We start from the raw sequence: 14,989 nt of genomic DNA, 5'->3' as shown, positions 1-14,989 counted from the left end.
ATTAGCTCTCCAGCTGGCTTCCTTGTTGGACCTAGTGATGCACTGTCCCAGCCACTGTGAGCCCACCACCACTCAGTGCTTATGTTACCGGGCAGCCTCCCAGCTGAATGTTCATTATTACTCAAGCAGATCATATCTCATCCCCCCATAAAACCAGTATTGTGGTTGAGGAATATGCATAGCTTGTATGGCCTGGAATTTTTGTAATTAGACTTCAAGGCCAGTAGGATGGCCCGGTGGGGTCAAGGCATTGCAGCACAAGCCTGGTGACCCGAGTTCCATCACCAGAACCTAAGTAAAGATGGAAGTAAAGATCCATGGAGATGTGCTCTGATCTCCACATGCATGCCATATCCTGCACTTACACATTTTACACACAAAATAATGAAATAAAATTTTAAATAAAACAATTTGGACTTCGTAATAAGGCTTCCAGTGAAGAAAAGTTGAAGGCATTTTAAACTTCAAGAAGTATTAATAAGGGCTGAAGAGATGGCTCCATGGTTCAGAGCACATGCTGCTCTTCCAGAGGACCTGAGTTTAGTTCCCAGCACCCATGTGGCAGCTCACAACCACCTGCAACTCCAGCTCCAGGGGATCCTCTTCTGGCCTCCTTGGCTACCTGCACATACGTGTGCACACATACACATGCACTCACATGCACATACAAAAGAATACAGAGGAAATAGTTTCTAAATTTATTAAAAAAGAATTTAATGTTTTCTTCAGAACCTTTTCCTCCAGTCAGTGATGACTGAAAAGAATTTTTGTTGTCGAAATGTTAGTGTAGAATTACATTTCCCTCTTTGACGTTGGGTGAGGGTCACAAAGCACACCTCTAGGCTTAGCTTCTGATCTTGTAAAATAGAGGTTAGGAATTCATTTCCACATTTTGTCATTATAATGTCATTGAGCATGTCAGTCTATCATTACAGAAATATAGCAACATAGAAAGAAAACCTACCTGTGTCTCTAGGTAGCTGTCAAGTGCAATTGAGAAAGTGAAAAGAGCAATCTTGGCTCTGTGGGGGTGTTTATTCTATTAAAGACAATTTAGCTGAAATTGTCTACTTAAGAGAAATATTTTAGGTATTAGAATATATTTAAAATCTAGGAAGCCTGAGGCAGATGTGGTAGTATCTACTTATAATCCTAGCACTCAAGAGGATGGTGAGTTGAAGGCCAGCCTGGGCTACATCATGAAAGCCCATACCCCTGAACAAAAACAAAACAAACCCTGGTTGTGGCAGCACACTCCTTAATCCTAGCACTTGGGAGGCAGAGGCAAAAGGATCATTGCATGTTTGAGGCCAGCCTGGTCTACACAGGAAGCTTCAGGCCATCGGGCCACAAGTGAGACCCTGTGTCAAACCAGTGGGAAACCTGTAGATGAGTGGATATAAAACCAGCTTTTCTATTAAAAGATGCCGTGATTGATAGTGTCACTAAGATGTGGCTGCAAAGCACCTTCTCTGGCTCTGTGAGCTTTGAAGTCCAGTTCATTCAGAGGGACACAACACAGAATTTCTTTGGTCCTGCACAACCAGCTGTCCTTCCCCAGTTGACTTTGTGGTCATCTGGTTTTCATCACAGTGAGTAATCACCTTGGATTTATAGAGGTTTAATGAATGAGCCTTTTCTAGCAGCATTTAATACATCACTCAAAAGAATGAGCTTAACTGACAAATACAGGCCACCCCATTTTCACAGTCATTTTAAGTCCAGGTAGTGAAAACATTAAGACACCTTCCACAAAGGAGGTTGAAACAGTGACAAGTCCAGTGCGGCTGGAGTTTGAAAGGTGATCACATCTGTCATGTCCAGCTTGACTGTCCTGTGACTCAGTTTGAGTCCTTGGGAGTAGTTACTCCTTTTTATTAGTCATTTGGTTGTTATGCAGCCATGGAAGGAAAAAGCTGAACGTCAGGATCATCAGCAACACACCTGAAAAACAAGACCCAAAGTCTGTAGGAAGGTGGTAGTGACTGGGTACAATCGAGACAGCTGATCTCACACCTCTCTTCAGTTCTTAAAATGATTGTGTGGGCAGTAAGACTAGGGGCGATCACCGTGGCTTCAAATGGCACTGAACCCAAGTGTTAGAACTTCCGCGTCATTACAGATTTGGTGAGAAACCCTGGGCTTGAGTCATTTGTTCCTCTGCAAAGGGGCAGCGCTTTCTCCAAGCCTCAGAGGGGCTTGGGAGGCAGAACCTCACAGCATTGTGGGGTGGTGGTGGTGGTGGTGGTGGTGGTGGTGGTGGTTTAAAGTAGAGCAGACAGATTAAGGAAGAGAAACATCTGGAGAGTAGCTGGGGCTCCGGGGGAGGAGTACATTGACAGCTAGCTCCCTTGGGACGTTCACCCAGAATGTCCAAGTATGTCTGTTAGGCTCTTGCTCTTTCTTCATGAGCCCCACCGTAGTGGGTTTTACAAATGTATCACATAAAACACCTAAAACCAGTGCTTAAGTCTTCAAGTATAGTTAAAAAAATGACTTGCATATTAGTGATGCTTCATTTTGGGCTTGCTATGTTTTGCAGTGTTGTGACTCAAATGAAGGCTTTAGATACACCAGACAGGCTGTGACCACTGAGTAGCGCCTCCAACCCCAAATCTTCAGTCTTTTTCAATTTTTATAAATTACTTTTATTGTATAGGTGTTCTGCCTATTTTATTTAGCTGATGACTAAATAAAAGCAAGAAATGCAGATAACATAAATACTGATAATATATAAAGTGCATATTATTATAGTTATGTTACTTGATCCCTCTTTTTTTTTTTTTAAGATTTATTCATTGTGTATACAGTGTTCTGCCTGCAGGCCAGAAGAGGGCACCAGATCTCATTACAGATGGTTGTGAGCCACCATGTGGGTGCTGGGAATTGAACTCAGGACCTCTGGAAGAGCAGCCAGTGCTCTTAACCTCTGAGCCATCTCTCCAGCCCCTACTTGACCCCTCTTTAAAAGAATTTTTGTTTTTCTGATACTGTGGATGGAGCCTCGGGCATACTAAGCAAGCAATCGGTGGGCCACGTCCCCATCCTGATCTAGATTGCGTTAACATGAATGGGACTTAGTCATTTAGAGGCTATATTGACTACAGTGTTGTCGCACAGAATGCTCTTTGACAAATAAGAAAAGCAACCTAAATGGTTAAATGACATTTGGTTTGGAACTCACAAATTTGGGGAAAAGAATTATTTAGCAAAAAGTAAAAGTTGGTTGGTTGATTGATTTTATTATTTTAAGATAAGTTTTCTGTAGCCCAGGCTGGTCTCAAACTCAGTGTGTAGTTGAGGGAGACCTTGTACCTCTGAACCTCCTGCCTCACTTCCCAGGTATGAGGTTACAGACATCTACCACCATACCCAGCTTTCTGCAGTGCTGGGGATGAACCCAGGGCTGGGTAAGCACTCTACCAACAGAGCCACATCCTTGGCTATTAAAAAAATAATTGTAGCCGGGCGGTGGTGGCGCACGCCTTTAATCCCAGCACTCGGGAGGCAGAGGCAGGCGGATCTTTGTGAGTTCGAGGCCAGCCTGGTCTAGAGAGCGAGATCCAGGAAAGGCGCAAAGCTGCACAGAGAAACCCTGTCTCGAAAAAAACCCAAAAAAAAAAAATAAATAAAATAAAAAAATAAATTGTAGTACTAGAAATAGAACCCAAGGACTCGTACGTGCTAGGTGAGTTCACTACTGAGCTGTATCCTCATCCTGTTTCTACATTGTATTTTGGGACAGCCTCAGTAAGTTGTCCAGGCTGGACTTAAAATTGCTTTGTAGCCCAAGCAGCCCTTACACTTGCAATCCTCCTGCCTCAGCCTCCTGAATAACTAGAATTTGAGGCTGCACACCAGGCCCAGCTAAAGATTAATTTTGGATGGAAGTAACGACCCTTTACTGCCCCCTCCTAGTAGGGAAGTGCTAAACTATATCTGCAGCCCTCTTTGAAAACACAGTATTAGGAGCTGGGGAGTGGGCTCAGTGGATAGCGTTTGCTGTGTGATCGTGAACCTGAGTTTGGACCCCAGGCACCCACATAGAAGTTGGGTGTGGCAGCATGTGCCTTGTAAGCTCAGCACTTGGAAGTAGGGACAGAGATGGATAGACACTTAACTCGATGGCCAGCCAGTCTAGCTAAAACAAGAGAGCACCAGGTTCAGTGAAAAACCCTGTCTTAAAATAATCCCGTCACTTGGGAGGCAGAGCCAGGCTGTGAGTTCGAGGCCAGCCTGGTCTACAGAGCGAGATCCAGGACAGGCACCAAAACTACACAGAGAAACCCTGTCTCGAAAAACAAACAAACAAATAAATAAGTAGAGAGGGATAGCCCCCCAAACCCCCTCTAGCCTCCCTCCACACGTACACACGGGCGAGTGTACCTGCACACACAGCTTCAAAGGACACTGCACAAAATAGAAATGCTTTTCAAGCACGTTAACTAAGTTGTTTTATTTTCTTTCTTTTTCTTTTTTTGTCTATTCTCTGGCTTTAGAAATTGACAGTATAGCATTCTTGAATGTTGGGTTTTTTGTTTTTGTTTTTATTTTTTTCTTTTTAGTTTTTCAAGACAGGGTTTTTCTGTGTAACATCTCTGGCTGTCCTGGAACTTGCTTTGTAGACCAGGCTGGTGTGGAGGGGCCCCAAGACAGCTTGACCACACAGCTGCCATGACAGGCTTAGGGGCCCAGACACAGCTTCTGTGACAGGCTTACTGGCAGGCAACACCCAGATCCAGGAAAAGCCATAAGCTGACACCACCTAGAGATCTACCCAGGGATGGGGAAGTATCTAACATCCCAAACATTCCAACCATTAGATAAGGTGGCCAGATGTCCCTGAGTCTAGCACACACCTATTTTTGTTTTACAGATACCCAACCTCTGCTATGATAAAAACCCCACCCTGCCTGGACTCAGGGCTCTCTGCTCTCACTGCTGTGTCAGACAGACAGAGGGACCAAGCTCAGAGCTTGAAAATAAAGGCTCTTTGCTTTTACATGTGGAATTTGGTCTCTGTGGTGGTCTTTTGGGGGTCCCCTCAATCTGGGCATAACAGCTGGCCTCAAACTCACAGAGATCCGCCTGCCTCTGCCTCCCGAGTGCTGGGATTAAAGGTGTGCACCACCACTCCCGGCTCATACATCATCGTATTTTAAAACATGATATTTTACATTATTTAACCTTGGGGGCTGGAGAGATGGCTTATCAGTTAGGAGCACTGGTTGCTCTTCAGAGCAATTGGTTTAAAGTTCCAGCACCCACATGGCAGCTCACACCCATCCGTAATTCCAGTTCCAGGGGATCCAAGGGCACTAGGCACACAAACAGTACACCTATGCATGCAAAACACCGTACACAACATAAATTGATTTTTAAATATCCTAACCTAGAATAAATAGAAATACACTTACCTAGAGAAGGGGCAAGCCAGTATACTACAAAAAACTGGTAGAAGTTCTCATCGAAGCAGGGGAAGTGCAGAGAGAGCGCCAGAGCTGGGTTGAACAGCGCCCCCGTGAGGCTCCCTCCTGTGATGGCAACAGAGGGAAAAGACATTAAAGAGAAAATCAAGTTAAAATGAGTACAGTAGCCCAGTAGCCCAGGATCCTCCTGAGTACACACATGCCTTTGTATTAAAAATGGAAAGGAAAATAAACCAAAGCATTACTATTGGATCCATCTTTACTCATCAGCAGAGTCCCTAAGTGACGGAACGGCAGGACTCAAGAAAGCAGTTATAAAAATTAAGAAACGAGAGCCGGGGACATAGCTTGGAGGGCCAGAGTGCTTGCTGTCTGAGTATGAAGGAAGACCTGAGTTCAAGTCCTCAGATGTGCTCATAACCGCAGCATTGGGGGGTGAAGACAGGAGGCTTCCTGGAAGCTTGGTGGCCAGCCAGCCTAGCCAAAATGGCCCCCTTCAGATATAATGTGAGACCCTGTCTCAAGGAAATAGGGTGGAAAGTGATGAAAACACATTCAACATCCTCTGGCTTCTTCACGCATATACATGGATGGACACACGCACACATACACACAAAGCATAAGTGACTAGGTAGAAAGCATGAAGTCCATCAGCGGAGTGGACAGACTCATGTTCCAGCTCTACAGAGCCTAGGGGTTTATGGTTCCGATCACACAGCCCACAAGGGAAGGAGGGCTGTATGGCCAACACTACTGCACAGAGCTGTGGCAGTGTATTTGCCAACACCCTCCGAGTGCCCCACGATTTCGGCTAGTTCTTCCAGGTGGAGGCTCCTTCACTCACATGCAGTTTGACAGGGACATAGCCTCCCATTGTAGCATGTCAACTGTCTTGATGAAACAGGGTCACGTGGAGCTGGGAATTAGGAGCCTTTCCTGGGACTTAACCCAGTGCGATTGATTCCCAGGCCAAGATCAGCGGTGTTGAGAGGAAGCCATTGAGGGATGGACTACATTCACCAAATGGCCGAGGTTTTCTCTAGCATACCAGCCTGACAGCACAATTGCTAGTGGTGCCTCGGCAGTTATAAAGGATGTCATCTGAGGACATCAGAATCATTCCTGAACAGTCACCCTGGAATGCTAAACCGAATGAGATTTGGCTACCCTTAGCATTCAAGAGAATTGTTTGATTGGCAGCCGCTCATTTTGGTTTCCACAGAAACAAAAAGTAAATTGAGCCCCTTTGTGTTAGAAACACCATGGGAAGAAAGATTAGGACTTCCAGCTCTTTGTAATGTTACGACTTACGATCATACAAATGCCCTGCGGCTTTTAAAGGCATTTGTCATTAGAAATGCCCCAGCCATTGACCTCACAGCTTGACCGTTTGCTTCAGGACGGCAGGTCATGGCAGATGGAGACGGTTACGTCCAACATCATGAAACCTCTTACGTCCTAACACTCAAGCTGTTCTACTTCCCTGTCTCCAACCCTCACAGCACCAGAGCGCTTCAGAGGCTGTGGGAACTGCTCCTAGGACTGGGACATCCCTCAAATATGGGTTGGCTCTGTGACCTGAGTTGACAAAGTGCAGCAGAGGTCATGCTGAGTTCTGAGTGCAGAATTCAGAATCGCTGTGTTGTTTCCAACCCCCACTTTTCTGCTCTCTTGGAATAATGCCCTGAACCTGTGCATAGTAGTCTAGGCTGCTGGAGGATGACAGGCTACGTGGAGGGGAACCAAGGTGCCCCCCAGGACAAGCAGCAGTAGCCAGGTGTGAGTGAGCAAGGGCTCTTAGAGGCTTTTGACCCCACTGCCGTCCTGCTGAAATGAACGCAGCTGCACGAGTGATCTCAGAGGGTTGGCCCATCTCACCCCAAAATGAAAGCGTATACTCAACATCAACATGGCCTGGGTTTTCACATGTGCACACACACACATACACCCCCCACACACACACACAGATTGTTAAACAACTGGATGGAAAGTACAAAGAATCATGAGAAATAAATAATTATTATTACTTTTAGAGTTTGGAGATGGTTTGTTACATACCAACAGCTGTAACTAAAACAGTCTTCCACATCAATTGTGGCTTATGTGTTAACAAAAGCCCCAAACAGGGCATTTGCTGTTTCACTGTATAATTCTTTTTTTTTGTTCTTTTTCGAGACAGGGTTTCTCTGTAGCTTTGGAGCCTGTCCTGGAACTCACTCTGTAGACCAGGCTAGCCTTGAACTCACAGAGATCCGCCTGGCTCAGCCTCCAAAGTGCTGGGATTAAAGGCATGCGCCACCACCGCCGGGCCTCACTGTATAATTCTTGGTGTTAGAGGCTGTCCCGTGTACTTCAGGACATTTAGTGACATCTTTGGTCCCTCTCCATTAGATGCTGGTAGCCCACCCCTTCCCAACTTCGAAACTATCAAAACCTCAGATAGCCCCAGATGTCCCCAGATGAGAACTTCTGTCCTAAAGTAACACTGATAGTTATGTACAAGAAGACACATACAAGGTTGTTCATTTACAGCAAAGACGTGGGGAGATCTAAATGTCCAGAAAGGTGGTTAGACAGACTTATTTGGAATATATGCACTATTATGAAGGAATTAGAATTTCTATGAACATACATCTCCAAGATAAACACTAAACAACATGGAAAAGAAGAGAGGATATGCTTTTATGTTTGCATGAACACAATCATTAGATTTGGTTTCATAAATTAATACCTACATGTTTAATAAATAAATGAAAGCTAGAATGGAGCAAAGTTAAGGGTTTTTTTTTTTTTTTTTTTTTTTTTTTGGTTTTTCGAGACAGGGTTTCTCTGTGTAGCTTTGCGCCTTTCCTGGATCTCGCGCTGTAGACCAGGCTGGCCTCGAACTCACAGAGATCCGCCTGCCTCTGCCTCCCGAGTGCTGGGATTAAAGGCGTGCGCCGCCACCACCGCCCGGCTTGTTTTGTTTTTTTAGTTTGTATTTTTAGATGGTCCTATAGGAAAAGGGCAGGGCACAATCTTAAGACAGGTGAGGGCTCCTCTGGAGACAGGCCTGCTAGGTGCCATAGAGTGGTTGATTCACCCTGTGGCTTTCTAGGTTCCATTTCTCAAATGATGTCATGGACAAGAAAGTTTAAGGATTAAGCAAAACTTAAAAATTCAGAGTTTAAAAGTAAAGCCAGGCATGCCCGCAGGCCTTTGAGGCTGGCACGGCCCAGCTCTTCCTGAGAAGTCAGGGATCCTGTGCTGCCTCCCTCAGGTGTGGTTCTAGCCGGGAGGGAATTCCTCCTCAGGGTGCTGGTGGCTGTGTTGGGCTGTCTTCTTGCTTCCCTGCTGACTGAAGGAGATGTGAGCTCGATTAGCAATCCTGCAGAAATGGTCCCGTTGTACAGGAGATCCGTGGGAAACTGCAGGGCAAAGGAATAAGGACCAAAGCAGCATTTCCTCATTTGCTGCATGCCAGGAAGAAACTGCAGGTCGGAAATGCAATTCCTCACACCTGCTGAGCTAGTGGTATCCATCCTAAAGATCAGGAAACTGAGGACACACATACCCAAGGACACAGCCCAACTCAGCCTGGCCTCTTAACTACAAAATTAGACCGGTGTGGTACAAAGTTTGGGACCCTTGTTTAAACTACTTTTCTGTTTGTTTGTGTTTATTTGGTGAGGGGAATGCGCCTGAGTACCTTAGCATTTATGTGGTGGTCAGAGGACAGGGATCAAACTCAGGTCGTAAGGCTTGGTGGCAAGCGTCCTTAACCTACTGAACCATCTCACCTGTCCAGAAACGAATCTGTATTTGTAAATTGGTGATTGTATCCATTTTATCTTGTTCCTGTTTTTTTTTTTTTTTTTAAAGATTTATTTATTATGTATACAGTGTTCTGTCTGCACGTATCCCTGCAGGCCAGAAGAGGGCACCAGATCTCATTACAGATGGTTGTGAGCCACCATGTGGTTGCTGGGAATTGAACTCAGGACCTTTGGAAGAACAAGCAGTGCTCTTAACCTCTGAGCCATCTCTCCAGCCCTCTTGTTCCTGTTTTAAATGAGGACACGTATAAAGCTCTTAGTTCCTTTTTCTTCGGACAAATAATCTCACCTACAGGCATGGCCGGAAGGATACTAGAAACCCAAAAGGAGCGATGGGATGAAGAAAGAATACTAGAGTTTCTCCAGGGAGGGCCGGGGAGGGGAGGCTAGTCCAAAAGTCTGACTGCTTACTCGGTGCGGTGCTACTATGCTGAGTCCTAGGCCTCGATTCCGGAAAGCATGCCTGATCTGTAGTCATAGCTTATCGTATGTAGGGGACACAGGCATTATGTCACAGACGGTGTAGAATTTAAAATTCTACACATGAGAAACAGTACAACAATAAAGACAACTTACATGTTTAAAATAACATTGGTTCGACATTTCCAGGCCTGGCGTCGCATGCCTGGAATCCCAGCTGTTCAGGAAGCAGAGGTGGGGGCCATCAAGATGGCTCCGAAGCTTAAGGTACTTGCTTGGGCAACCTGAGTACCATGAGGGACCCACGCGGTGGAAGGGGAGATTTGACTCTCTCAAGTTGTCCTCAGACCTCTACATATGTGCTACAGTATGCACACACACCCCACCCCACCCCACATATACATACACAACAAATAAATGTGACTTTTTTAGAGAAAGGAAGCTGAGGTGGAAGGATCAATTAAGTTTTGAGTTTGAGAGCAACCTGGATAACAACCTAGCAAGAAAAGACTCCATCTTTAAAGAAAAAAAGGCTAGTTCATGGCTCTGCTTACAGGAATGACAGTGGCTTCGGCTTGCACAGGACAATTCAGAGTGCTGGGTGAAGCATGTGTTTAGCATTCACCGGGCCATAGGCCTCGTTTCCAACCACAACATGGGTACTAAGCAACGAAGACACAATTCTCGGAGCCCGTAGCTCTGCCGCTCAAATCCCTATTAGACATTCAACTAGTCCAAGGCGGTCCATTCTCCGGGGAATGTTACGACTTACATACGGAAAGTGATAGGAATGATAAGCTTAAGCGTGGCCATTTCCAAGGTGGGTTCTCTTGGGCTACACACTCTGGACAAAAGGACCTCAAGCCTGTCCCACACCCTCCTCTTGGAGTTCCACACTACACAGGAGCAAAGTGATGTCTCTAAGACCTTAAAATTAGAAACCTGTTTAATCCAGAGTTTAAGAATTTAGTGGCAACAGAATCACGTAATAATTAAGAATTTTAAATTCTCACACATATGTCATAAAGCATGCCATTTGCTGGTCTGTGTATTCACAGTGCCATTTGGACATCAGCACTGTCTTTTCCCAAACGTCTTCCAGCCCCTAAAGTTTTCCCAGTGCCTTCTTTTCCATCCTGTTTCTGATAGGATCTTGTGTAGCCTAGGCTGGCCTCAAATTCACTATGTAGCCCAGGCTTACCTGAATTTATCATCCTCTTGCGGCAGCTTTCCAAGTACTGGGTTACAGGCCTGACCACCACGCCTGACCCAAAGTTTTCAACAAGCTTTTCACTGCTTCAAACACAAATCCTGCACCCACTCAGTAACACATCCCACCCATCCTTTTCTCATCCCCTGTTCTAGTCACCGCTATTTACTTTCTTAGCCTTTGAATTTGCCTGTTTTATGTATTTCCCGGAAGTAGAGTCACCTAGTATTAGCCCTTTGGTGTCGTAAAGTTCATCTATGTGGCATACATCAGAACTTACTCTCTTTTATAGCCATGTAGTATGTGATTGGGTGTGCTTTTGTAACTCTTGAACACACTACAGAAATTCTGATAATGACATGAGTGTTAAAGTGACACTCAGCAGTGTGAGCCCTGGTTCCAGACTAGACTGTCTGTAACCCAAGGCACGACATTTCTCATGAGTGTCACTTGCTTTACTTCACATGGGAAAAATAATAATGTGCTCATCCACAGATAATTGTAAGAATTAAGATCACTTATAAATCCCAGTAAAGTGATTTGGTATATAGCAGATACCCAGGGGGTACTCATCTCCCTTATATTGGTAGAAAGACAGTGGGAAAAAATACATATGTAATAGATTGTGAATTCATGTAGCTTTATAACTCGCTGTGTATTTGGCTCCACCCCTGCAGTCGCAAGCCCTGCCCAGAACTGTAGTCACCAGCTACAGTACAATGTGAGGAGTGAATGTGACATGTGTCTCCTGTCTAGGAAGCACTGAAGCATTCATCTAAATAGGCAGGTGGGGCTGGTGGCCACTGAGCTGGACAAGGCAGGTCTGGACTCTACAACAGTGTTCCCAACCGTGGTTTCACAGTGGGATCACCTGGAGAAAGTTACACTATGCCACCGCCCAGGCTCCTTCCCAGAGCAGTTAAGATTCTAATAGTTGCACCAGGTGGGCATATTTTTAAAACTCCTCCAGCGATTTGAAAAGATTGTTGAGAACCTCTGATGATTGGTTTACCCCCGAGTATTCACATTTCAAGAACCGGGCAGAGTTTCAGATCCCTTCAACAGACATTCTAGAGTCCTTCTCCATTCGCTTTTCCCTTATGAATGACTTCAGGTGTCACCTTGCTGCCCTTTGGAATGGCATTTTTACCCCTTGGGTGAGACCAGGGCCAATCGCATATGCAAGTGTTCTGCCTCTGAATGACATTCCTAGCCCAGGAAGAGTTAATAGTATATACATTATTTATGGAATCCTAACTTGGTACTAAAAGCACAAATTACAGGAAGAACAGCAACTTCACAACAGACGCCGGAGGAGTAATTCGAGGTGAGAAGGATCCAGGAGTCATTAATGTTTTCTTTTTCTTTTTAAATTATAAAACAATCTCAATTTTTTGTTTTTTGTTTTTAGAGACAGGGTTTCATGTAGCCCAGGCTGGCCTCAAACCCAGCATGTAGCAGAAGATGACCGGAACCCTCCTGCCTCTACCTCTCCAGTACTGGGACCACAGGCACGAATCAGCTGCCCAGCTCTTTGCTGCTTTGATTGACAAATACAAACTGCACTGTGGCATTCTACTGCACATGAAGAGCAGTGTTCCTGCTTTAGCTGAAACTCCTCCCTGGCCTCTCAGAAATGCACGGGCCCTCTTCTGTTACCCCACACAACGTGTTTTCATGTGTCTACTCAAAAACTAGTACTAGATTCAAAGAAGGGAAAATTGTGTAGTCTTTCATGTTCCCTTAGGAAGCCAAGCATGCATTTGAAGTATACTTCTACTCAGTTGCCGGGAATTTTGTTTGTCACACCAGGGACTGAACCCAGACCCTAATGAATGCTAGGAAGAGCTCTTTACCACTGAGCTACATTACCATAGTTTCACTTTGAATAGGTAGAAGATAAACTATTACTATAAGTTTCCTTTATTATATCCATGCCTCTAAAACATTTTATAATTCCACTATAATCCCAGTAAAGTATTTCATTATTTTAAATGACACAGTAAAGCTGGGCAGTGGTGGCTGTGAGTTCGAGGCCAGCCTGGTCTACAGAGCGAGATCCAGGACAGGCACCAAAACTACACGGAGAAACCCTGTCTCAAAAAAACAAACAAAAAAATTTAAAATAAAAAAATGATACAATAAGGTACATTTTATCATTAAACAATTTTTGAATTCCTCCTGCAGCTGAGGTTTGTCAAGGTAAATAAGTAAGACTTCTGGAGATTGTCTCTGGTTTTTGTTTTGTTTTCCTTATACAGAGTGTCAGACTTCAGTACTGTCTGGCCTTCAATTTACTGTTATCCACCTGCCTCTGCCTCCCGAGCGCTGGGATTAAAGGCATGTGCCACCACACCTAGCTGAGAATTATTTGTTTTTAAAGAGCACCTTTAAGTACATTTTAATTTTGAAACACACCTTTCACGATAGGCTACTTAAAAATTCATGTGCAATGCAACCTAAGGAAATATGACAAGTAATTTGTAGGAAACGCAGCTACAGAATGTCGACTCCCTACTGTTAACTATGAACCAATCATGCACTTGAAGCTGGAAGGAACTTTAAGACGGGATCATTTTTCAGTAAGGGTGTCAAAAGCAATCTATACCAGCTTGGCATGGGAGCCGAAACTGATAAGCTGCCTTTCTGACATTAAAACAGCTCCTTTGCAGGCTATCTAAGCCCCTGGCAGTAATCTAACAAGATCTTAGTTTCGGCACCGGAGTGTCTGCTTTCTCTGGGTGTTCAAAACAGCACTGAATGAAGATCTGGATGTTGGCTCCAACTGCTAGGCACTGGCTGCGAGATGGTTAGAATAGTAAGGGGCCCTGGGGAGGGTGTAAGTATTTCCATCCTATTGGAGTAGGGGACTCGACTGTATCGGTAAAGAAGTTGGTCACAGAGGCTCGGGACTGCCTAGTGTTTTGTGGGAATGACAAACCTGCATAGGCCAAAAAGGTGATGAGTGCAGCCAGCAGGTGGATGCGAAGCTTGGTTCGGACCTCCTGGAAGTGCAGTAGAGCGCTGTGGAAAATAAAGGAGCAGATGGCCTCTGTGATGATCGCTTTGGACATGTCCGTGTGGATGGGATTCTTGCAAGCTAAGCTCCTCTCGTTGAAGTGGTACTTGGTCAGACTCAGGCTCCACAGGGCGCTTATGCAGTACCTGCTGCATAGGGCGCTAACCAGCTGAGCCAACAACCTCATGGCACCCGTTTCGGGGGACATACCCCCCAGAATCATCTGCATCATCACGCCGCACGGGTTGCTAGCTGTGCCCACCAGGGTCAGGCCATGCACCAAGGAGAAGAAGTAGATCAGTGTCAGCGTCCAGGTGGGGTGCGCGGGGTCCTGCTCGCTCAGCAGTTGGAGCTCATGGGTGCAGCAGCAGAGCTGGAAGGTGGCTAGAAACTCCAGGACGAAGGCGTGGGCCGTGGGCCTGTGCAGCTGCTGCCGGGCGATCACGCGGGCCAGCCCCATGAGCAGCACGACCAACAGCATCAGCCCCAGCGAGGTGCAGGTGTCCTGCACCTCGGGCCGGAGCCCCAGGAGCGCGGACATGGCTCCCTTTGGCCAGGGATAGCTGAGGGCGTCAGGGAAAGCCGAGCGTCGGGGGCCGGAGTCCGAAGTCCGCGGCTCCGCCCTCCCACGCCCCTCAGGGCGGGCCGAGCAGAGAGCCCCGGTTCCGCGCTGGAGGGCTCCTCCCCTCCCCGGCTGCGCTGTGGAGATGTGATCGGAGCCGGGGAGGGGGGGAGGCGAGGCGGTGAGGGAGCTGTCCCTGGGTACCGGCGGAGGGGGCAACGGTCAGCAGAGCCCCACGTGTACCCGCCCTCGGCCGCCTCCCTAGCCTGGGACCGCGGCCCGAGACCACTGCGCAGGCGCGCGGCGTGCAAGCTCCGCGCTCCAGGAGACCGGACCCGGAGCCTAAGACCCCGCGGCGCTGCTGGCAGCGCCTGTTGCACCCGGAGCGTGGCTTGGGAACGCCACCTTGAACTTTGCGCACTCCGGAAACTGTACTCCGCGGAGCTCCAAAGGTCATCTCTGCAACCTCCCCGTTTTTACTAATAGAGAGGCTGAGGTTGAGGAGCGAGGAGGTGGTCCTCAAGGAAGGAACTG

The 14,989-nt window shown here is 46.4% G+C and overlaps 1 protein-coding gene across 1 annotated transcript; it reads right to left on the bottom strand.

The window, feature by feature from the left end:
* Positions 1–685: 685 nt before the first annotated feature.
* Aqp11 (aquaporin 11) lies at positions 686–14,664 on the bottom strand. Its single transcript, XM_052712679.1, has 3 exons — positions 13,816–14,664; positions 5,418–5,534; positions 686–1,944 (listed from the first exon to the last, which is right to left on the bottom strand). Exons 1-3 carry the CDS (start codon positions 14,432–14,434, stop codon positions 1,865–1,867), a joined length of 816 nt encoding a protein of 271 aa, XP_052568639.1. The 5' UTR covers positions 14,435–14,664; the 3' UTR covers positions 686–1,864.
* Between the last annotated feature and the right edge of the window lie 325 nt (positions 14,665–14,989).

The sequence above is a fragment of the Peromyscus californicus genome, unplaced genomic scaffold (assembly GCF_007827085.1).
Source record: "Peromyscus californicus insignis strain IS unplaced genomic scaffold, ASM782708v3 Scaffold_4__1_contigs__length_199733344, whole genome shotgun sequence".
NCBI classification, from domain to species: domain Eukaryota; kingdom Metazoa; phylum Chordata; class Mammalia; order Rodentia; family Cricetidae; genus Peromyscus; species Peromyscus californicus.
This window is presented reverse-complemented; position numbering and strand designations above follow the sequence as displayed.